A 25986-nucleotide genomic window follows, 5' to 3' on the forward strand; every position below is an offset into this window, starting at 1 on the left:
AGGTACGAAGAAGGAAGCTTTTGCCCGCCGGAGAAAGGTGTGCCAGCATCTGAACGTGAATGGCATCTGGCCCCGGAGCAGAGGACCGGGACAGTGCAAGCGCACGTCCGAGTTCCCGCATAGTAAAGGGGGCATTATAAGTTTCCAGATTCAGTGAGTGGAAGGAAGGTCGCCGAGCATCTTCTGCCTCTTTCCTGGGAAGGAAGGCAGGGTGGTAATGGGCGGAGCTTGAAACCTCCGCGAAAAAGCGGCCAAAGGCGTTGGAGACAGCCACAGGATCAACAAGGACCTCATTACCTGAGGTCAGGCCAGGTACCGAGGAGTGGGCCTTAATGCCCGACAGCCGGCGCAGGCCACCCCAAACGACGGAAGAGGGAGTAAAACTGTTAAAGGAGTTGGTGAAAGAGGCCCAACAAGTTTTTTGCGTTCTTTGATGACTCTACGGCATTGCGCTCGGAGTCTTTTGTATTCAATACAATTCGCCAACGTAGGGTGGCGGCGAAAGTTGCGTAAAGCACGTCGTCGAGCACGGATAGCGTCCCTACAAGCCTCGTTCCACCAGGGGACGGAAACGCGACGTGAAGAAGAGGTAGTACGAGGAATGGGACGTTCGGCAGCATTGATGATAACAGCCGTGAGGTATTCGACCTGACTGTCACAACTGGGAAAATCGTGGTCTGGAAAGGTCGCCAGGGAGGGGTAAAGTCCCCAGTCAGCTTTCGGTATGTTCCAGCTCGAAGGACGTGGGGATGGGGTGTGGTACAGGAGACGAACGACACAGGGGAAGTGGTCGCTCGAATAGGTGTCAGAAAGGACATACCACTCGAACCGACGGGCAAGAGTGGTAGAACAGATCGAAAGGTCCAAGTGGGAGTAGGTATGAGTGGAGTCCGAGAGGAAAGTCGGGGCCCCGGTATTGAGGCAGACAAGATGGAGATGGTTGAAGACATCCGCCAAGAGTGAGCCTCTTTGACAGGATGCAGGAGAGCCCCAAAGGGGATGATGGGCATTGAAGTCGCCAAACAATAAAAACGGCGGGGGAAGCTGAACGATCAGGTGCATCATGTCAGCCCGACTAACAGCAGATGACGGTGGAGTGTAGATGGTACAAACTGAAAAAGTAAAAGCAGAAAGAGTAATGCGGACAGCTATTGCTTGGAGTGGGGTGGTCAATGGGATGGGATGGTAATAGACATCGTCCCGAACGAGCAACATGACCCCACCATGAGCTGGGATACCGTCCACAGGGGTGAGGTCATACCGCTCCGAGGTATAGTGGTTAAAGGCAATAAGGTCAGTCGGGCGCAACTTGGTTTCCTGGAGACCAAGGACGAGCGGACAGTGCAGGCGGAGGAGCAGTTGTAATTCCTCCCGATTAGATCGAATACCTCTTATGTTCCAATGAAACAACGCCATCGCTAGTCAAAAAGTTGGGGGAACGAGACGGGGAAGAGCTGGTCACCTCGACGGTCGCGGAGGGCCAGGTTGCGAGGGAACAACGCTACAACTGGCGGGAGGCGGATCCAGTTCCATCGACTCGTCGCCAGCTGCGGCCGCTGTCCCTGGTTGTGTAGGAGGGGCAGCATCATTTGCCGGCAAGAGGCCAGCTGAGCGCCTGGCAGCAGAGCGTCCCGGCGAAACTGAGGACGGCCGGGAGCAGCGACTCACGGATGGAGCGTCAGACGAAACGCGCCGGGGTGGAGAGGGGGATAGAGACTTTTTCTTTGAGGCCTTCTTGGAAGGCCGAGGAGGCACAGGGATGGTGGGCTGGACCCGAAGAAGGTCCTCACGTGCGGGGTCCGTTTTGGAACGCCGGACCTCGGAAGCTGGGGTCCGGAACGTTTCCCCGATGGACGCCTGAGAAGAGGATCGCTTCTCAGGTGGCGGGGGGAGAGGAGGAGGAGGAAGGGTGGCCCCTGGGGCAGAGGGGGCGGGGGCCATGGGGGAGGAGGATTTGGAAGGGAGGGATTTGGGAGGTGGAGGCAGAGCCCCCTGATGGGCAGAGGAGGCGGAGGGGGGACAGGATAGGGGTGAGGATACCGCGGAAGGTGTGGACACAACTGAGGCAAACGAAGTGGTCAACGGCACGGGATGGAGGCGGTCATACTTCTTCCTGGCCTCAGAATAAGAGAGCCGATCCAAAGGTTTGAGTTCCTGTATCTTCTCCTCCTTCTGATATGCGGGGCAGTCTGAGGATCTAGGCAAGTGGAGGCCAGGGCAATTAATGCACCGAGGTGGTGGGGTGCATGTATGTTCCTCACGAAGAGGACGTCCGCAGTCGCCACGAAGGGTCTCAGCCTCACACCGTGATGACATGTGCCCAAAGCGCAGACACCGAAAACAGCGCATACGAGGCGGGACGTAAGGTCGCACGTCGCACCGGTAGCACATCACCTTTACCTTCTCCGGGAGAACGTCCCCCTCGAAGGCGAGGATAAAGGCCCCGGTGTCGATGCGACGGTCTTTGGGGCCACGCTGGACTCGCCGGACGAAATGCACGCCTCGGCGCTCCAGGTTGGCCCTGAGCTCCTCATCAGATTGTAGCAGGAGGTCACGATGAAAAATAACCCCCTGCGTCCAATTTAGTGCCAGATGCGGGACAATGGACACTGGGATGTCCCCTAGGCAGTCGCACGCCTGGAGCGCTGCCGACTGTGTGGCGGAGGTGGTCTTGATAAGAACGGACCCTGAACGCATCTTACTGAGAGCCTCAATTTCCCCGAAGATGTCCTCAATGTGCTGAACAAAGAACATGGGCTTTGAGGTGGCGATCGTCCCCCCATTGGTTCGAGAACAGACCAAATAGCGGGGGAAGTACTTCGCCCCAAGCCAGCGGGCTTGTCCCTCCTCCCATGGAGTGGCCAAGGGGGAAAGGGCAGGAGAACCAGAACTAGAAACGGTACCTTTTCTTTTGAAAGACTCGGCGCAGAGCAACCAGATACATGTTGACGTTTCATCTGCGAAACGTCCGCCCCGATACCACCCACTCCGACCAGGGCCTCTCCCCATGGGCGCCACCCAGCCTCAGCAAGGGCCACCGGGCAGGATGACCGTTGCCGGGAGTCCTGATGCCCCAAGGAGACGGGCATCTACTCCTTGGCCGACGTGGGGAGGTTGCAGCTCAGGTATCGGCAGTACGATCCCTGTGTTGTCAGGGGGCTACAACCTAGAGGGTACATGACAACCCCACCACAACGGGCTGGCTAACGTGCTGGATTTCTGGTGCCATGGAAAGTCCATCATGATCGCTGGTGCAGATGGGGACGCACTATGGGCGTGACTTGTACAGCCCATCAGGCGTTTACTCCCAATTTGAGGAATAGCGGGCATGGTTACAACGCCGGTACAATGCTGAGTGCCAAGGTCTTAGTGCACTTAGGACCAGTGGTACACCACGTAAGGTGTCCTTCCCCAAAAGGCTCGTACTTCTGTAGAATTTTGAAAAATGGAGGTCAAACCCCAAGGGGGACCATCACATGGAAGGCCGAAACGGTTGAAACTCCTTTTAGTCGCCTCTTACGACAGGCAGGAATACCTCGGGCCTATTCTTACCCCGGATCCGCAGGGGGAGTACATCGGGGGAGAAAATATCGCAAATATGTACTGATTTCTCTGTAGTGGTATCGACATATCGCTATTTTATCAACTGTCCTATTAGTAGCTAACAGCCGCATCGAAAAACATCAACTAACATTAAGACCTCCTTTCCTGTTCAGTAAAAAACAGAAATACTTACAGAGAGAGACATTTTAAAGTATGTTTAATTTTAATTGATGTTGAATAATTCGGTCGTGAGCTAAATAAGATTTCTCGCTTACCTCAGGGGCTGACTGGTACGTAGCCCGGCCTCTGCGGGGTGAACGGAAGAGTGAGAGAGGGGGGGGGGGGATATTTAATCGTTTGTCTTCCTGTGCTGACAACTCACGAGCGTGCGCAGCTAGCACCTGTGGGCAGCTATATTATAAATTTCAAGCGGAAGTAACATGGATCCGTGAATGCGCATTATAGAGACGGCCATCTTCAAATGTGGTGCATGTTTCTAACAACATGAAATCAAATTAAGGGTATTGCAATACATCGCAATGAGTAAAAGAAAAATGACAACCAAAACATTTGCGACCGTGTCTCATATTGCAGATTCTGTTGTTAATTAATATAACATACTTATTTACGGAGGTTTCCCAATTAATAATAAGATCTGTAGCAAAAGGTGTGGTAAAGGGGACAGGACGGGCAAAGTGCCTCTTGCGTAGTTATTTTTTTGCACAGAACAGTGCTGCTACCTGCCGAGAAGTAGTCAACTAGTACTAATACACATGGCCATTGTTGTGATTGAGATTTACAGAGGAAGCTTGTTCCGTTATACTTCAGATTTTTTTTCTGAGCCGATTTACATAACATAAGTCATTTATGTTATTCTTGTTACCTCACTTAAATGGAGAGTAATAATTTTTTACAATATCAATGTTTAAGTGACCTCTTTTGGCCCACATATGTAGTTTCTTGTTTTTTATTTCAGTTCAATAATTTCTTCTGCGGATCATTAATTAATGCGGACATGTCTGTCATCCAACCGGGAGATGTGAGACCACCTTGAGCAACAAGAGTTAGTTACTTCCATGTAACTTCCAAAATATTACAAATCAGACAGACTTTTGCGTATTTTTAAATATACAAAGCTATCATCCGTCATCGCATCTGTTTGTGACATTAAGTTAAAAACCGTCTCTGTTCTGTTACATTTGGTGTAATACAGGAGTCAAATCGGAAAGAAGGTGCTACATTCGCTTGGTATTGATGCAGGTGGTGAAATTCCTAGAAAATGTGCCTGGAAATCAGAAAAACAAACATGGGTTCTGTAACACCTCCGATTTTATCCCGACCTGATCTGATCGAATAGCAGTCCAATATTTATTATTAACATGACCGTGAACCTAATGGGGCTGGTAATCGGAATTGACTGCTACGGAAGTTGTTACTTTCCAGTTCGTTCTGCTCAATACTATAATACTGAATGTCTGGTAATGAGGAACACCAACACAGTTTTACTAATTACGAACTTATACTCTTCTGAAAACACAAAAAGGAGACAGCCCCTGCCTTCGTCATACGAATCTAATTACGGCTAATCTCAGCACAGGCTTTCTTCATTTTCCATTATCGTCACACGCTAATCCATCACTGCATCCAACACTGTAATCCAAGGTCAGGCCGGCGCGGTAGACGCGAAACCAAATATCGGCACTGGTAACGTCACTGATCACTTCCGTAATGATACTTCTTCACTTTCCCGGTATTAATCTATTACTTAGGGGTCTAACCACGGCGATGGCGACACTCTTCTCCGTTAAAGACCCTGTATTTCAACAATGGCCTTCACACACACCCCATTCCCGCCAACCACTCTGGCGCAACTCAACACTCGATATCGCAACACGTCACAATCGATTGTTCGCTGTATCGACCTGTGCCGAGTGCAAAGTTATATTAAGGGCCTACGGACCCCTTACAGTTCCCGTCGAAATGGCACTGGCCACAGTACCCACTCAGGTACGGAAAACTGGTCACTATGTACGCCTTCAGAAAAAGGCCTTAAAAATAAAAATATTTGGTGTTTCACCTCATAGTATGCAGATTCATCATGGGTAAGTGGTAAGCTTATATCAATAACCATGGTTCGATGAAAACTGAATTTCTCTTTGCGTGGCCGCTTTACCCACACCCCTTCTTATGCAGCCCGAGGTCTCGCTCTACAACGTCAATATTGGCTCTTAAGAGGACACGTACGCGAAAGCGACCAAAATTGGGAAAAAATTTTTATTGGATCTTCATTTGATGCATGGTATTGAAATTTCAATTCCGGAATGTTACGTTCCAATTCAACTCGTAAGTGTGATAAAAATAATAATCAACAAAAGCTTGCATGGGGCTACGCCCCTTTGTTGTTCTATAGTTTCTGAAATTATTTATTCCTGCGGTGTTTTTTTCCAGTTTTATGCAGTCATAATGTGGGAAATACTTTGGTGTGCAGAAGATGGCTCTGGCTCTGAGCACTATGGGACTTAACATCTATGGTCATCAGTCCCCTAGAACTTAGAACTACTTAAACCTAACTAACCTAAGGACAGCACACAACACCCAGTCATCACGAGGCAGATAAAGTGCAGGAGATGTAGAACGTCCACAAAAGTGTGTGCATGGAAAACGTCAGTCCTAATGAAAGTTACAAATATCTGATAGCAGAACCATGCCCCAAGACGACGTTTGTTTCCACAACTGTTGATGGAGTTGCAGCGTGTGACACTTGTTTAGTTTTTAACAGTGCTAATCTTGGCAGACTACGGACTCTACAGAGGCTAGGATTTGATCGAGAAGCTTTCGCACTGTCGATATTGAAGGCTATCGATAACATAGAACTGATGCAGCTGGCATTATTGTTACTCAGTCTGAGAAGTGGGTTACCCTAAAAGGACAAGCAAAGGAAAGAGTGCTTGAGAATGAAGAGCAGAATGCCACGCGGGATAGCCGCGCTATCTAGGGCGTCTTTCACGGTCCGCACTGCTTCCCCCGTCAGAGGTTCCAGTCCTCTCTCGGGCATGGGTGTGTGTGTGTGTGTGTGTGTGTGTGTGTGTGTGTGTGTGTGTGTGTGTGTGTGTGTGTGTGTGTGTGTGTCGTCCTTAGCGTAAGTTAGTTTAAGTTAGATTAAGTTGTGCGTAAACTTAGGACCGATGACCTCAGCAGTTTGGTCCCGTAAGACCTTACCACAAATTTCCAAATTGAAGAGCAGAATGCGTATATTTTGCACTTGTTCACCCAGATAAAGTAAGACCTAATACAAACAATATCAAATCTTTATTCGGGTTTCCCCTAACTTACACGCTGTCGACTTTCCCTCACATACCACAGACGGTATAGTACTTGTCGTGCAGTTAGTCAATACTATAGTGAAACATTCTGTACAAGAAATTTTCATTCACTACAGAAGTTTGGAGAGCTGGAAAAATCTAGGAAAAATATCCATGCTCTGTTTCACAGATATTTGTAATAATCGCATATTAAACTTGCGCAATAAGACATTGATTTCGTTCTGAAAGATTTTTAGAAAAAGCAACATTTGTACTCAAGTTGCTGAGAAAATTGCGACTGTTTGTAATTAAAAACATAACTTCAGTCTGCATGAAAACTTATGTATGTATTACTGTATCTGCGGTGGCAGGGGCAAAAGAGAATAATATTCCTTAATCTGTTTTATTGAGAAAAACCAATAAACCAGAACATTACTGATGTCGACAAAGTAATCGAAAGAAAACACAATTCAAGCAAGAAAAAAAGTAAGGATCTCACTTCGGATCTTATAACAGAAGAATAACAAAATAAAATGGTTTCCTCACAAGTCTCTCGCTCGGGAAAGTCCGCTAAAGAAATGACAGAAACAAAACTACTAGAGAGTGGTCGGTACAGCATCACCACAAGACTGTCCAGGGAGGAGAGACCGCCGTTACACGACACTCGTGAGTCACAGTCCGAAGCTACCACTCCTGACGATCCCGACTGTTGATGATGATGATGACGATGATTAGCGGGGTTCTCAACATCGTTGTCATCAGCGCCCATAAAAGTTCCAATCTTTTCATTTCCAGTCTCTCCACTACCCGAATGATGACGATGAGGACAACACAAACACTCAGTCCCCGGGTGGAGAAAATCCTCGATCCGGCCAGGAAGACGCCGGAACCTTGTGATCCAGAGGCAGCAACGCTAGCTAGCCATTAGACTACCGGCAGATGAGGGGCGTAGATGTTGCGGTCAGGGTGGCAGATCCCTACAACTGCCTTCTGACATTTTTTTTTCTTGGGAGGTTGAAGTACAGCTTCACTGGTTGCTCACAGTCTTCCTGTGTTGGCGGATGGTAAAACTTTCATTTGACAGTGATGCCATTCCAAAGACATCACCGGAGTGCACTTTGAAGGTGTGGTGGTGGGACTTGATGTCCCGTATCACCTCCGACGGTGGAAGTTCAGGTTGCAGGCAAGAGGGAACATAACGACGAACAACATAACGTATCAACATCGGTGGTTTACGATGGCCGACACCCATCGAGTAGTCAAGTCAATACTAACGCTGCACGAGTGGCCGTAAGACGGCTAACGTTATCCGTGGTCGCAATCGGAGTCCTCAAGGATGGTGGCTTATAAGGCCAGTTGGCGGATGGATGTCCTGTAAATATTTCGGTTACGTGAGTGGCGTAGGAAAATAGTCCGCTTGTCGATCGCGACCTCCGGCACTGCTGTCGATCGCGACCTCCGGCACTGCTGTCGATCGGAGGTGCTCTGTTAGCGGGCCCTGACGCCCGTTGGCTGAGACAAGGGGCTGTGTTTTCGTCTCCAGCAGCGGCCTCGGTCGTACTGTAGACATCTGCTTTGGTTTCACTCGTTGTGATGAAGGCGTCCGCGTCTCTGGTCTGTCATGCGGGATGCCGATGTCACAGGCGGAAGGACGGACTCCGCATATAGCCATATAGGAGACGTATTCCGAAAGTAAGGTCCGATCGGTCGCTAAATGGGAACCACAGTAAAAATCCGGTAAACCTTAACATAGGTGTGTTGGACAGAGTCTAGTATTCCCGTTGATCACGTCACGTCTTTTTCAGTTCAGAGCGCACAGCTAGCACGTAAAGATGCCTAGAAAACAGTCTCCCGCCAAGTATAAGTGCCCGTTGGAGATTTCGCCTGATTTGATGCAGCCAACGCAGCATAACTGTCATGCATTTCCTTCTTCATGACAATTTTCGGCCGCATCCTGCAGGGGCAAATAGGATGCCCCTGCAGCGCTTTCGTTGGGAAGTGTTTGATCGTCCTCCATACAGTCCGGGCTTTACTCCCTCTGATTTTCATCTCTGCTGACACGAATCGCTGGCTATGAAGTCAATGTTTTGGCACAGATAACGGACTGCAGATCAGCGTAGAGAATCGACGAAAAGTGCAGGCAGCTGCCTTCTATGACGGGCGTATTGGAAAGTTGATACAATGCCACCACAAATGTCTCAGACGGAGCGGCGACTACGTAGAGACGTTGCTGGAAGTTGTGGCTAACTATTGCAAATAAAACACTTTTGATTTTCATTATGGTTTCCATTTCGCGACCAATCGGCCCTTACTTTCGGAATGCGCCTCGTACCATTCCTTAACAACTGTGCCAAATTTAGTTACATTGCCGTGAAAACTTTGAATTTTATAAGACTTTTTACAAAGTATTACAGTATTACAACTTCGCATTCGTCCCTGTGGCGTCGTGGTTCTTTCCGTCCCTTTACGACGAAACCTGCACCTACCTGTGAACATTGTCTCAGCTTATCATCAGTAGGGAAGCCGAGCGAAACCTACTGTACTTCGACGTGAACCAGGCTGCAATTAAAGTCACTAATCTACGTTTCGGGAGAAACTTTTCACACGAAATGAAAGGCTGGAAATTTTGTCCTCAATTAACATATTCTGAAACTTTGATGAACAAGTATCTCTGCCAAGCCCATGGTAGTCTTAACACAGTCACTCACAATCCCTTTGACTCAGTTTAGCAAGTTAATGTGTTGCATTTCCCGAAAACGTAATAGCTACAAAAATACTGATTGTTTTTAATTGATAATGCTCGCCAAATATTAAGTCTGTCGATACTAAATGCAGTCACAGATTTTAGCCACCGACCTGCTCAATACGCCACGCGGAATATATGTCTTATCTCGTCACAAAATTCACTTAAAAATTCCGAAATTTCTACACGCCCATCGGAATAATTATGCCGTCACTTTACCACACATTTGATGTATGAAACACTGCTAGATCCGGCAACTTATCGTTTCCATCGGAACTACTACTGCACACGTCCGAACTGTTTCATGGCTAGGCTCCGACTCCTCTGTAGAATGCTCTAAGACTTCTCTAGCAGCAGAGAAAGGCGCGCGAAGAATATTGCTTTACCATTGGTCAGTTTACTCAACAGCCCATAGCAAAACAACATTCTCCCGCGTCAGTTCATCAATAACCAATCGCAAAATATTAAACCTAATGACTGCACTTTTTGCCGACGTAATTATCTAATATGCTGAAGTTTTGCTTATGCATAAAGTTATTTACTATTGTTATTTATACCTGAATTAACTTTCCCTTTATCATAAACATACTTTACAAATCTATTCTACAAAAATCCCCTTTGTCCACATCCATAGTTCTTCGAAATGTTCCCACACTAAATCCCACTACGTAACTGGTTAAACAATTATCTTCATATTAACCTTAAATCACACTCACGCATCATCCATACAGCTAAAACACATTTATAACATTTTACCTAAACAAAAAGAATAACACTTTATGAAAATACTAGAACAGTTTATGAAAGACATTCTATTATTTTAGTGCACTCTAGTGGGTACAATCAGAACTAAAATCACACTCCCCCTATCCAATACTGTCCTCTATCGGCTGATACATTAACTACGTGCGCGTCCAGTCTCGCGTCACCATCTGTCACTATCCAGCTCTGAGACACATCTCCCACTTAACCGCCTCCAAGAAGGCAAGATCGTTATACGGCGCTACGCCTCACCCCCCACCCTCCCCCTTAAGTAAAACGTTCGACGGCCATTGCGTCAGCGCAATATCAAGTGAAGTAAAATTTAAGATCCTATCGTAGAAGAAACGATAATAGCATATTATCACGATGTTGATGTACGGGAGACCAGAGAGAGGTCAGAGAGTCAGTGGCGGTGTGTGTGCTGCAGTGGTGGCGACCTCGCAGGAGCCGGTGGTCGGCTGGATCGACAACGTTTACGGCCCCACGGGCGTGTGTGTGGCGGCCACGCTGGGGCTGCTGCACGTGATGCCGTGCGACAAGCGCACCATCGCCCACATCGTGCCATGCGACCTGGTCGTCAACTGCGTCATCGCCGCCGCCTGGGACGTCGCCACCAATAGGTAGGCCGGCGGCAGAAACCAGCTTCTCCCCCGCAGCCCCGCGCCCTGACGTTCAAATCCACTGTTACGAGGGAGACTTAAAACTCAAGGCACGTCGTTAGAAAACCTGTTACTGGGAAAACAGCATTGCAAGTAACATCATTTGTCATGAAACTTCCTGGCAGATTAAAACTGTGTGCCGGACCGAGACTCGAACTCGGGACCTTTGCCTTTCGCGGGCAAGTGCTCTACCAACTGAGCTACCGAAGCACGACTCACGCCCCGTCCTCACAGCTTTACTTCTGCCAGTACCTCGTCTCCTACCTTCCAAACTTTACAGAAGCTGTCCTGCGAACCTTGCAGAAACGATCATAAAACGGTCATAAACACTACTCAGTTGGTAGAGCACTTGCCCGTGAAAGGCAAACGTCCCGAGTTCGAGTCTCGGTCCGGCACACAGTTTTAATCTGCCATGAAGTTTCATAACAGCGCACACTCAGCTGCAGAGTGAAAATCTCATTCTGGACAAGAGTTCGGCTTCGAAAGAATTTTCAGTCAAAACAAATACACCTCTAAAAGTGGCATATTTGACCCCGTTGTACAAAATGCTAAGTCCGTCACATGAACCTGAAAAACTCATTCAGCTTTCGTTTCATTGATTACTTTTGCTTCGTGTTTTACCATTCTAACAACGGAACTGCTGATAGAATACCTTCTGCAACATTCAAAAATTTTCGCCGTTTAATATACGTTGATGACTTTTACTGTACTTCTGACTAAAAGCTATATTACAGGAACTATATTTTATAAGTAATCGATGTAATAGTGTATTTGTTTGTGACTGTATATAATTGATTGTAATTATAATGAAAATGTTGTAAGTTGCTGGGTAATAGCCAAGGGAATTTTTTTTAAATGTATCGATATCAACGGTGAAATGACAGTAGCTGTGCCGTTGTTTACCTTTACGTATGGAGAGTCTCTGGAGCGTTGCGAGCAGAGAGGGAGCAGAGCAGCTTGAGCCATGAAAGAGTGCGGAAGTGTTTGTTGGGCGCGCCCGCAGATGCAGTGTGCAGCTATGATCGCACCAGTGTAGACGCGCCTGATTCGTTAACTCGCGAGCATTGAGAGCACGGCAGGAGTGGACAGGCGGAAGAAGCTGCAGTTCTAACTACTGCCTGTCCCATAAGTATCTGTGGCTCTGGAGACGACTCCGGGCTCTCATCCAGCACCAGCGGCAGTTGAGCATTGTCGTCGGCTGCATTCTTCGTCGTCTGCACCGCTATGACATCTTAAGATTATTAAGCGAAAAATTATAAACTGATATAGGAATTACCCAGCAGCATTTCTTTCACAAGGTATGGCTAACGCGAATAATAACCTCCAACAGTTAAAACTTCTAGGGCACCTGTGTTGTCATTGTCCTCTGACATTATTACCAAGCACGGTTCCCTTTTCTTTCTACGCAACCACCGAGTCGTAAATATATGAAAATTGATTAACTGTTTACTGCCAGTTTTGTGTACTTGCTAATGACCAACAAGTTCAGTCTAAATTTCTGCTACAGTAACTATTCATTCTTGTATTACACAACAAAGGCTTCACTTGCTCAGTTTACAGTTTTCAGCATTAACTTCTTTCACTTAAAGTAACGTTAAATTTCACTAGCATAACTAATAATCGCAGTAAAGATACAGCACAAGTTAAGAGTGCATATTTCATTTATTGTGTATTTAGCTTAGCGAGTGACTTCTGCTAGCTTGGTACGTATCTTACTGTTGTTATATTAAAAATAAAATCAAGTACTCATTTGCTAAAAGTAAATTCAATTCAATCTCGTTAATCAAAGTAAATTGCTTGCGTGTTTCTAAATTTTGCATAACGTTACATTGAGGTTACTGAAAGTAATTTTTTTTTTTACCTAACAAAGTTTTAGCTACATTTATTCAACCAGTAACTCCATTTAATTTTACTTTCAAAATTTGGTACTTCATAAAAAGTAATTGCAATCTCAATGGTTTCTGATTCATTTATTTTCTCGTGAATTTTCGTGCTGTGGAAAAGCATGACAACTTTCTGATGGCACGCCAGTGATTAATTGTATAAATTTCTTTGCCATGAACTTTCTTAAGATTCCGGAGATTCATTGCCCTAGCGGGCTGGCGACCGCTTAATTATACCCTTATTAGCTAAGGAGTGTTTTCTTTGTATTATCAGTAATTTTTGTAGTAAATATTACGTGGTTCCCTTTTCGACCCTGTGCGATTCCTGAGCGATTGCAGTGTATTCCATCCATTTCAAAATTATCATCAGTATTTAGATTAGGTTTAGAATAGACTCTTCTTTCAAAAGGGTCTGTTGTACACTTTCCTTCAACTAACCGGTTTTCTTTTCCTTCAGTAACGATGGGCTTACTTACTGTAAAATTTCATTAGGCATATGCGATCACGGTCAGTTATATCGCAGTCCAGTAGGTCGATTAATAAGGGGGAAGTTACACGACGATAGTTAAACGATCGAATTACACTTCAAATCATCAGCGTTGAATAAGCATTTTCTTCAGATGCGTTACTGAACTGTTGAATTCCATATTCGCTCCACCCTCACCTCTTCGTGGCGGCATCTACTCGCTCACAAGTTCTCTGTCACGAATAACCAGACATCGATTGCATCCATTAATACTGACGCTACTCACAAACATTAACTGATCAAACACAAGCCATTTTCGTCAATAATAAGAACATTCGAAGCATTGGCATGAGGTTTCGAAAAAATATTCTTTATATTCATTTACAAACTTCTGATGACACACCAGCCTATTTCTGTAGCTGCCTCCGTTGTTGATACAAGTCTTCTAATTTTAGTGTACACTTTATCAGTTACTGTGTCTGAATTACTGCTTTTTCTTAAAAAATTAAAATAAAGAAAGCATCTCTTCCTGCACAATTGGTGTGGCACTTTCACAAACAGATAAGTTACAAAGTTGCAAATTGTAAAATAAAAACATTAACTTTTGTTAGACAAGTGGCAGTTAACTTACAGCTATTTCATGCGGGTAATACTTAGAAATATATGAACTGCCGTAAATGAACTGAAGACGAAGATATTGTTGTTGTTAGAACCGCTGCCTTCCCTCCAAAGTGAAAGACGACTGCGGTGATCATTGGTTGGGTCATAAAAACGAATGGCTGCGCTAGCCCTTGTCCTCTCTCTCTGTAATTGTGTGGGGGTCGCTGACCCTAATAATATTATCTGTGAAACGAGAGCTCTTTCAGTTAAGGCAACTGAACTGTACAACTTGCCTGCGACTACAATGAATAGGTAATAAAGATATATATAATATTAATAATAAATAAAATAATTAATTTAGTAATGTAAACATTAATAGTAATGAATAATATAAAATAAATATGTTATAAATGAATGTGTCGAACGAATGTAATATTTTGCGAAGTAGTTTTTTTTTATTTTTACTAGATTTTCTGAACTGATTCTCTCTTAGAAGAGAACCAAGCTGCAGGGTAACACAAGAAAAAGTACGAAATTTTTTAAAAATTGCCATGTAAAGGCCACACTAACATTCACTCACGCACTATCTCCACAACCTCGTCATCCGATGAAAACGTCGATTCACGATCGTGCTACTTGATTGGGCGAAAAAGATGAAAATCGCTTGAAGCTGTATGTTGGGTGCTTCAGCAGTTGAGAGACAAGATTTTGAAGTCACCGATTTGTGTTCTCTGCTGTATGAGGATGAGCATTATGCTGAAGCAAAGTGACAAAGTGATACGTTTTGAAAGCTTCTCTCTCCTCTTCGTTACGATTTTTGGTTTCAGATCGTGCAATAGCCGACAGAAATGGCCACTACTTACTGTTTCGCTTTCAGGACTGTAATAAATCGCCACTAGTCTTTTCAGATTCCCAAACACTGTCACTATCAACACTCTTGAAGAAGCTTGGCTTTTGAACTGTGTTGCCGTAGGCGATGATGGATGTTTACACGCCGTGTTCTGCCGTTTACTCTGTGATTCGTAAAGCTGGACCCACTTCTGTTACCACCGAAAAAGCTGATTCCTTCTTCAAAGCACCTTAAATCTCAATGCGACATTTCCAAACGTTGTTGTTTCTGTCTGTCAATTGTCGTGGTACCTAACGAGCACCAAGTTCACTATAATTTAGAAGATTCACGGGCAACTGCAGTTGCTGAACCCTGAGTAACATTCAACACCCGCACAAGATCATCACTTCTGGCACGACAATGATCATGAATCATTCGTTCAGCTGTCAAGATGTTCCTGTCCGTTTCCGAATTGGACGACCTATTCGAAAGCTCTTCGTCGCAAATAGAGGTAGACGGGCACTTACAGCGATTTATTCACTCATGAACTTTTCCGCTGCCTAAGAAAGCTACCACCACTCTGCAGCCGCGTTCTGCGAATAACCTACGAACTTCTATTGGAATTTTATTAGGAAACGTCTCTGTGATGCACAAGACCTATCTTGTTCCGTCTAACACTGGCCTTTGACGACTATCCCGGCTTCGCTTTCGCATTTACCCCTGATGAAAACCGCCAGTGTTCTTCGGATCTTTTCCATCTCTTCTACACCCATCAAAACAAGTTTTGCATCACTTCGGTTCCGAGAGTTCCGGAACCAGTACAGAAAATTGGAATAGAGAGCAACGTAAACATCATTACCGCCCTTTTTATTGCTCATGAGAACCACACATTGCATGTTGTACCACCATACAGCGAGACCTTCAGAGGTGGTGGTCCAGATTGCTGCCCACACCGGTAACTAATACCCAGTAGCACGTCCTCTTGCATCGTTGCATGCCTGTATTCGTCGTCGAATACTATCCACAAGTTCATCAAGGCACTGTTGGTCCAGATTGTCCGACTCCTTAACGGCGATTCAGCGTAGATCCCTCAGAGGGGTTGGTGGGTCACGTCGTCCATAAACAGCCCTTTTCAATCTATCCCAGGCATGTTGAATAGGGTTCATGTATGGAGAACATGTTGGCCACTCTAGTCGAACGATGTCGTTATCCTGAAGGAAGTCATTCATAAGACGTGCACAATTTGGAGGCGAATTGTCGTCCATGAAGATGAATGCCTCGCCAATATGCTGCCGATATGGTTGCCCTATCGGTCGGAGGATGGCATTCACGTATCGTACAGCCGTTACGGCGCCTTCCATGACCACCAGTGTCGTACATCGGCCCCACATAATGCCACCCCGAAACATCAGGGAACCTCCACCTTGCTGCACTCGCTGCATAGTGTGTCTAAATCCTTCAGCCTGACTGGGTTGCCTCCAAACAAGTCTCCAACGATTGTCTGGTTGAAGGCATATGCCACACTAATCGGTGATGACAACGTGATGCCAATCCTCAGCGGTGCATGCGGCATGTTTTTCGGCACATCTGTACTGCGCTACACGGTGTCGTGGTTGTAAAGATGGACCTGGCTATGGACTTCGGGAGTAAAGTTGCGCATCATGCAGCTTATTGCGCACAGTTTGAGTCTTAACACGACGTCCTGTTCAACACAGTGGCGTTGCTGTCAGAGTTCCTCCAAGCCATAATCCATAGGTAGCGGTCATTCACTGCTGTAGTAGCCCTCGGGCGGCCTGAGCAAGGCATGTCTTTGACAGTTGCTGTCTCTCTGAATCTTCTCCATGTCCGACATCGCTTTGGTTCACTCAGAGACGCCTGGACACTTCCCTTGTTGAGAGCCCTTCCTGGCACAAAGTAACAATGTGGACGCGATCGAACGGCGGTATTGACCGTTAGTCATGGATGAACTACAGACAAAACGAGCTGCGTACCTCCTTCCTGGTGGAATGACTGGAACTGATCGGCAGTCGGACCCCCTTCGCCTATTAGGCGCTGCTCATGTATAATTTTTTACATCTTTGAACGGGTTTAGTGACATCTCTGAACTTTCAAAGGGACTCTGTCTGTGATACAATATCCACAGTCAAGGTCTATTTTCAGGAGTTCTGGGAACCGGGGTGATGCAAAACATTTTTTGATGTGTGTATTAACTCTATCTCCTAAGAGTCCCATACCGACGAGTAGTACTTGAAAATCAATAGACCGAGTGCGTTCCAAGGCAGTTCCTTCGCGGATCATTTAGCTTTCCTTAGGATTCTTAGAGTAAATATCAAATTGATATCGGCTTTTGCTATAACTGCACTACGCACCTAAATTAGAGGAGCACTTTTTCGAAACTCAGTATTTGCCTCCCTTCGGGTGCCTGTAACCTTCCTCTGTAATGGTATAAAAGCGTGACGCCCTGTAATGTCAACCTTGCTTCAGACAGCAAGGTGCCACAACATGCGAAAAAAAGGAGCCGGAGCTCGGAAGTTCATGTGATCTGTAAGGTGGGTTTTTGATGTCACATTTTCCCTGTATTTCAGCACAATTCTGCTGGACTCCACTGTGGGCGTATCACACGATGAGATGGTCATCACATCGCCTCTTATTCAGTTTCTAACCTTGCTTTTGATTTCCGTGCGATGGAGATCAGAACCGCGACACCTAGAGTTGTAATCACGCAGTTTTCTTATGGAAAAGATTTCAGACACACCGACGCTCAGAACTGACGCGAAAGGGATTAAGGGAGAGGCGTTTCCTCGGGACGTTGACTCCTAGAAGTTTCGCTGCCGATACGACAGTTCGCAGTGCGATGAGCAGCAACAAGTTTTTCCTGACAGCCTTTGACACTGTTGACACAGCGGGCGTTTGAACCCCAGGACATAGTGGGACTGCATTCCCGTTAACGTGATCGAATCCCTTTGGAGTGCAGCGGCGCCTCAGTTTTTGATCGCGTGTACAAGTTGGAACCACTCGGGACCGTTAGAAACCATTCGACGAAATTGAACGTGACCCGAAGTAGCAACCCTCCTGTGGCTTGATCGCACGGGAATGAAACATTAACACGAATGTGAGAATAAAATGGCAAAGTGTCCCCTAAGACCCCCAGTTCGGTGACACCCTCTGCGCTACCCACGCAACTTTCCTGAACAAGTTAGAAATGTATCCGTCAGAAATTTGCACACCAAATAGCCTGGTGGCTGCTCGAGCTAATGAAGGCAAACCCCAGCAGAGGGACAGAGCGAAGTAGCGCAGCAGTTACCACACTGGACTCGCTTTCAGGACGACGAGGTTCAAACCCGCGCCCGTCCATCCTGATTTAGGTTTTCCACGATTTCCCTAAATCGCTTAAGGGGGGTGGGACGTGAAACGGGCCGACTTAGAGCAGGAGAGGCATCACAGGATATTTTAATTTCTAGTGTCTATACTTTTACAAATAAGGATTCACACTCAATGCAATGGAAGTTCGAAAACATAACGAAGTAATAATTTTTACGTGTGAAATTTCATCATTTTTTCCACTTACTAATGGCTGCATTCGTTGCTATAGGTACACTTTTCTTCATACGTTAGAGAGATTCTTCGATGAATTTTGCACAGCATGCATACCATACTTACAGGTGTATGAAATTCTAGAATTTATTTAATTTAGGAAAAAACGAATGACCTGTTACATTTTAAACTTCATGTTTAGAAAAAAAACACAAATTTTGTATTTAATTACCTCAATTTTTATCACAGTTTTTAATAGATTTCGAAAATTCTAGAATTTCATACACCTTTTAGTATGGTTTGTATGCTGTGCAAAATTCATCGAAGCATCTCTCTTACATATGAAGAAAAACGTACCTATAGCAACAAATGTTGCCATTACGAAGTGAAAAAAATAAAATTTCACATGTTACTTCGTTATGTTTTCGAACTTCCACTGCTATGAGTGTGAATTCTGAATCCTTCCTAGTCATGCTGACAAAATTTTATGAATTTATTTGTAAAAATATAGACAGTGGAAATTAAAGTGTCCTGTGGTGGCTCTCCTGCTGCAAGGTGGCCCGTTTGACGCCCTACCCCCCTTAAGCAAGTGCCGCGGTGGTCCCTTAGAAAAGGTGGGCCGATTTCCTTCCCTATTCTTCCCCAATCCGAGCTTGCGCTCCGCGTCTAATGACCTCGTTCGACGACGGGACGTTAAACACTACTCTCCTCCTGCCAGTCAAAGGGAGTCGAACAGATTTCCTCACCCCCTGGCTGATTTGGTGTCGAAATCTCGAACAGGTACATTTGTAATCTTCTCAACAAAGGTGCATGGGTGGTAGCGAGGTTGTTGCCGAACTGGCCATCTTGGAGGGAACCTTTGCCGTTTCGCTTATATTTGCACACCCGTTAATGCTACACTCCTGCGTGATCACGCCTCAGGAGGGCGTGAAGCAAGAGGGTTGGGAAAGCGTAAATACCTTTTATTGCCTCAGATCACATCCTAATTTCGTCTAACGCATTTGAAGAGTCTCTAATGGTTCCATCCTGTGCACGAGAGCAAAAGCTGCGGTGACATTACATTCTGAGACGCCCGCTAAACCCGCAGGGCAGAACAGGTGATTAGGATTGTGGAAAGCGCCAAATAAGGTGTCGGTCAGGTTCACTCAAAATTGTGATTTATTATACAGGGTGATTCAAAAAGAATACCACAACTTTAAAAATGTGTATTTAATGAAAGAAACATAATATAACCTTCTGTTGTACATCATTACAAAGAGTATTTAAAAAGGTTTTTTCACTCAAAAACAAGTTCAGAGATGTTCAATATGGCCCCCTCCAGACACACGACCAATATCAACCCGATACTCCAACTCGTTCCACACTTTCTGTAGCATATCAGGCGTAACAGTTTGGATAGCTGCTGTTATTTCTCGTTTCAAATCATCAATGGTGGCTGGGAGAGGTGGCCGAAACACCATATTCTTAACATACCCCCATAAGAAAAAATCGCAGGGGGTAAGATCAGGGCTTCTTGGAGGCCAGTGATGAAGTGCTCTGTCACGGGCTGCCTGGCGGCCGATCCATCGCCACGGGTAGTTGACGTTCAGGTAATTACGGACAGATAAGTGCCAATGTGGTGGCGCTCCATCCTGCTGAAATATGAATTATTGTGCTCCTTGTTCGAGCTGAGGGAACAGCCAATTCTCTAACATCTCCAGATACTGTAGTCCAGTTACAGTAGCACCTTCGAAGAAAAAGGGACCAAAAACTTTATTGGCTGAAATGGCGAACGAATGTACAACTAAATGAAACTTTATAGCTTCCTTAATTCGCCGACAGATAGTGCTTAGCTCTGCCTTTTGTCGTTGCAGAGTTTTAAATTCCTAAAGTTGTGGTATTCTTTTTGAATCACCCTGTAATTTAATAACACCTTTAAACCAAAACGGCACATAGCTGAACATTTAGAACTACGAGTTTCAAAAACGCAATTATTTCACGACTGAGGGCCTCCAAACAAGAAATCTTAAAAGTCAACAAAATAAAAAAGCAGTTAAAATAGCAAATAAAATCATTAAAATATATATGGTATCACAGCTAGGCTGGAAAGCCTCAAGGAAACAGTAGATAGAACAAACATACGCAAGGTACAATAGAAGCGACTGAGGGCCACAATTAAATTTGAAAATTTTAAAATATATTACCGTAATCTTTTAAGGCAGAAGGCCGCAATGTTTTTTGCTTAAAGGGTAACTTCAAGAATAAGGGTTTAAGTGTCTTAAGGCCCACAATTGATTTTCCAAAATTCAAGAATACATCAAGTTCAGTAAAAACAAGAATCTTTAAATCGTTGTCTAACAACGGTGAGAAGGACAATTAAGAAAACGGCACTCAGAATCCTCCAGGGAGGCCGGTCTGCCCTCGTTCACTTAGGTGAGACAGGTGGTGAGCCCAACTACACTTGTTCCGTCGTAACCCAACCAGGGGACAGGCACAACGACTTGTTTGCCACCAATCAGTACACGAGAACTCAAACACCAAAGGTTACGAACGTGATTATCCACAATGAAATATGTATTAGCTGTCAAAACTACACACCATGTTGGACATCGACAACAGGTGAGGAAAGGACGCTGCCTGAAATTATGTTAGTGGCCAGAGCAGGTAACCGGAACACGAATGGCCACAAGGCAGCAAATTCCGCTGTACACTTGAATTTGAAATATGGTGATATAGTTAACTTCACCCAAAAGGAACACTGCCTGAAATTATGTTAGTGGCCAGGGCACGTAACCAGAACACTAACAGCCACAAGGCAGAAAATTCCGCTGGTGCACTCGAATTGTAGTCAACCAATATAGTTAATTGCACCGCATGGCGACTAAATTTCGGCAATAGAAACACGCGGTGTTGTTCATAGGAAAACATACCCAACAGCGAACCACCGAATCGAACCACACAAGATGAATGGACGTGGCTTGGGTAGTTGAAACCACTACTCAACTCTGACGTCCTGGGTCGGTGAACCACGAAGCTCGGACAGCTCCACACACGCTCCGACACTGCGCACGGACTGCCAGCGGACCCAGCCGATTCCACCTCGCAGAGATAACTTCCTGGTCCGCCGCAACTGACCGACTCACTGCAGACCCCCTTGCCGGAAACTATATGCACAAAACCAAAGATGGTACACAGTGCAAATATCGATACACATCGCCGCTGCCACACGTATAAGGAAGAAGAACCACGACGTAACCGCAACAAGGGCGGGAAACCAAACACAAATAGACAGCGAAGTTCACGAAGACGCGTAGTTGGGAGTGAGCACGGCTCACATTCCAAAAGTGAAATTGAAGATGAGAACTTGCAACCGAAGCTCATTATTATGTATTTTCTAAATCTTAAATATTGCTTCGAATCATTAACTGCGTTAATCTGAAGAAGTTGAAAAAATTCAGCCAACCAGTTGCAAAACAAACGTTTATTAGCCCTTGACCTAGGATTCGATATTTCTAAAAATATCTTCTTCAGAAAGACTGGGCCTTCTTACATTACATGATGGTACACTAGATTAGCTGTAGCCGAGTGGCTCGGCTTTAACTGTTCTAATGTACCATCATGTGATGTAACAAGGCCCAGTCCTTCTGAAGAAGATATTTTTAGAAATATGGAATCCTAGGTCAAGGGCTAATAAACGTTTGTTTTGCTACTGGTTGGCTGATTTTTTTCAAATTCATCACATGGTTTCTTCTACCTACTTAAACATTTTTTATCATCCTTCTGTCAGTTACGATATTTCAAACATCAAAAAAATGGTTCAAATGGCTCTGAGCACTATGGGACTTAACTTCTGAGGTCATCAGTCCCCTAGAACTGAGAACTACTTAAACCTAACTAACCTAAGGACATCACACACATCCATGCACGAGGCAGGATTCGAACTTGCGACCGTAGCGGTCGCGCGGTTCCTGACTGAAGTGCCTAGAACCGCTCGGCCACCGCAGCCGGCAATAAAAGCTCTCTCTCCGCTGGCGACCCCTGACACCGCTGCACTTATTTATACGCCTGACCTGGATAGCTCGTGAAGGGGTCATGGATTTCTCGGCGGAGGGCGACTGTGAATACTGGCAGTAAGTGTCCTAACTACAGATGCGAGGGATTGCCTATTGCTGATAAACTATAACTGTGCCAGCACGGGCTGCCTCACAGGGACCCTTTGCCGTTTTCTTTACGCACATGTTAATGCTATTACACTCCTGCGTGACCGTGCCACAGGGGGGCTGAAGCAGAATGGCTGGCAGACCGTAAGTGCCCTCCACTGCTTCGGATCACGTTCAAATTTCTTAACCAAAGCAAACCAATAACGCAAAAGCGGAGCCATATGATGCAAATTGAAGGATTCTGAAAGCATTTCTGGAGGGGCGGGGGGGGGGGGGGACGCCATGTGTCTTCTTACTTGTTTGATGGTTTGATGCGGCCCACCACAGTTGATACTAGTATACTTCCGTCAACCGGGAATGCCCTCTTCTTTTGTGATAGTATGCTTTTTGCTTCTTGCTTCGTCCAGCAGCAAAATTCCTTCACTTCATCTACTTTGTGATCCCCAGTCTGTAAGCTTCTTACTAAAGTCGTTTCTCGTATTCCTCACTACTTTTTCTTTCTTCCGTTGGCCCTCAGGCCCTACTCAGCGTTCAGTAGACTATTCATTACACTTTTCCCTGTAACTCATCCTCTTTCCCTATAGCTTACATCTGTATTCCTGAGATTTTACATTGTTGAACCCCATTTCTAGAGTGACAAATCCTATAAGGCGTCTGCTTTCCTTTCTTAAGTCTCCCTTCCATTATCAAGCGCAATGTCAGAACTGCAGCTCTGGTGCCTTAACATTTCCCAAATCCAAACTGTTTGGCAACGAGAAGATCCTCAATTTCCTTTACCATTCCTCTGTGTAACACTTTTGTCAGGATCTTGGACGCATGAGCTGTTAGGCTGACTCATAATTGTGGCATTTACGTGACTTCGGTAGTTTCGAAATGGTGTGAATGATACTTTTCCGGAGGTCTCAGGGTACATCTCGAGTGTACTATATACCACACACCAATAGGAATAGTCGATTGACAGCCCTTTCACCCAATGAGTTTTGAAATCCCGAAAGAACGTTGATCACTCGTTCCGTCTTATTTGATTGCAAGTCTTCCAAAGCACTGCCAAACTCTATTATATGTATGTATATCACCTGCAATGATCAGCCTGACAACAGACCTGCCATCGATATAAACCCATCCAGGCAATACAAGTTTCACCTGGCGAGGTATGACTGCTAACCAGACACATGGACTGTGCATGTAATATCAGTTAGCGTGTTGGTTCAAATGGCTCTGAGCACTATGGGTGCCGGCCGCGGTGGTCTCGCGGTTCTAGGCGCTCAGTCCGGAACCGCGCGACTGCTACGGTCGCAGGTTCGAATCCTGCCTCGGGCATGGATGTGTGTGATGTCCTTAGGTTAGTTAGGTTTAAGTAGCTCTAAGTTCTAGGGGACTGATGACCACAGATGTTAAGTCCCATAGTGCTCAGAGTCATTTGAACCATTTTTCAGCACTATGGGACTTAACATCTGAGGTCATCAGTCTCCTAGAACATAGAACTACTTAAACCTTCCCAAACTAAGGACATCACACATATCCATGCTCGAGGCAGGATTCGAACCTGCGACCGTAGCGGTCGCGAGGTTCCAGACTGAAGCGCCTAGAACCTCTCGGCCACACCGGCGGGCCTGTTAGCGTGCTGTCCATGTGTAGGATGGGAAAGGCGCGCGATCTGTCTGAGTTTGACCGAGGGCAGATTCTGGTGGCCCAGAGACTCGGCACGAGCATTTCGGAAATGCACGACTTGTCGAGTGTTCAAGGAGAGCGTGGTGAGTGTCTTTAACATGCGCCGAAGTGAAACTACGTCCAGATGTCATGGGGTGTGCGGCCGCCCCTCATTACAGATGTCGGACCTTGTTGGCTGGGCAGACTGGTAAAACAGGACAGGCGGCGGACTGTGGCGGAACCAATACCAGTCTTTAATGCTGGGCAGAGTACAAGAGTGTCTGAACACATAGTGCACCGATCACTCCTAAAGATGGGCCTCCGCAGCCAACAACCCAGTGCGTGTACCAATGTTAACACCAGGACATGGCACTGAAATGGGCACGTGACCACAGACATTGGACGTTGGCGCAGTGGTACAGCATTGCATGGTTTGATGAATCCTATTACCTTCTTCATGATGCTGATGGGAGGGCGAGAATCCGTCGTACCTGTACTGCAGGATGGAGACAAGGTGGTGGCGGCTCTGGGGACCTGGACGTCCACAGATCCAGTGGAGCTCGTGGAAGGTGCACTCCTTCATGATGACCATGTTTGCCAAAGGCAGTGCCATTTTTAACAAGACAATGCACCGTGTCACAAGGCCAGGAAAGTGATGGAGCGGTTCGAGGAATACAGTGGCGAGTTTTCCAATTGATGAGCTTCCCCCCCCCCCCTCCCCCCGCCAACAACTCGCCAGATCTGAACCGAATCAAACAAATCTGCGATGCAATTGAAAGTGGCGTCAGAGATCATCACCCTCCTCCCCGGAATTCACGGGAAATAAGTGACTTGTGTGTGCAGATGTGGTGCCAACTTCCTCCAGCGACCACGACGCGCCGCCGCTGTTTTCCGTGCCAAAGGTGGACATACCGGCTATTAGGTGCATGGTCGTAGTGTTTTAGCTGATCAGGGTATGCCCTCCAAATCGACTTCCATATCTTGTTCTATCACGTCAGCCGACAGTTGCTCCCTCTGGTAGAGAACTTCAGTGTATTCTTTCCTCCTAGCTCTCTCCTCTACGTTGAACAGCTCAAGTCTTCCTGCACATCTTTGTTTTAACTTTTCTCTGAGTTGAATCCGTCCTTCTGACGGCCATATCTTTTTCGATCCTTTAGTCATTTCGCCTTACGCTCTCTGCACTTCGTATTTATCTCATTATTAAGTGACGTTCAGTACCTATATCATTTTTTCTGAGAACTTTTCAACTACCTTCGTTTGTTGATCAATTGAACCAAAATACTTGTTGAGTTACAGAAAGTTTCCGCGGAGTTACCGTCCTTTCAACTTTTGTTTTACGAAGGTGAGTCAAATGAAAACCTTAAATATTTTTTTAAATATTATTTATTGTGCAGAACTGCTCTTCATCAGAACTGAACTTCTTTCCTCCGATCGCGTCTTTGAGTGGTCCAGACACATGGAAATCACTTGGGGTAAGGTCTGGTGAGTATGGTGGACGAGGAAGACACTCAAAATGCAGGTTTGTGATTGTTGCAACTGTTGTACGGGCAGTGTGGGGCCTTGAATTATCATGTTGCAAAAGGACATCTGCTGACAGCAATCCACGTCGCTTTGATTTGATTGCAGGCCGCAGATGATTTTTTAGGAGATCTGTGTATGATGCACTGGTGACAGTGGTCCCTATAGGCATGTAATGCTCCAAAGTGACGCCTTTTTCGTCCCAAAAGAGAGTCAGCATAACCTTCCCTGCTGATGGTTCTGTTAGAAACTTCTTTGGTTTTGGTGATGAGGAATGGTGCCATTCCTTGCTCGCTCTCTTCGTTTGCCGTTGGTGGAAGTGAACCCAGGTTCCGTCCCCAGTAACGATTTTTGCAAA

The 25986-nt window shown here is 45.8% G+C and overlaps 1 protein-coding gene across 2 annotated transcripts in view; it reads left to right on the forward strand.

The window, feature by feature from the left end:
* The window catches only part of LOC126419044 (fatty acyl-CoA reductase wat-like), a 250451-nt gene that overhangs the window by 214318 nt on the left and 10147 nt on the right, over nucleotides 1–25986 (forward strand). For both annotated transcript variants that reach the window (XM_050086115.1, XM_050086116.1), the window contains exon 6: nucleotides 10778–10970. In XM_050086115.1, the coding sequence (XP_049942072.1) occupies nucleotides 10778–10970 (193 nt within the window). The remainder of the gene's footprint in view (nucleotides 1–10777; nucleotides 10971–25986) is intronic.

The sequence above is a fragment of the Schistocerca serialis genome, chromosome 9 (genome assembly GCF_023864345.2).
Source record: "Schistocerca serialis cubense isolate TAMUIC-IGC-003099 chromosome 9, iqSchSeri2.2, whole genome shotgun sequence".
Classification (NCBI taxonomy): domain Eukaryota; kingdom Metazoa; phylum Arthropoda; class Insecta; order Orthoptera; family Acrididae; genus Schistocerca; species Schistocerca serialis.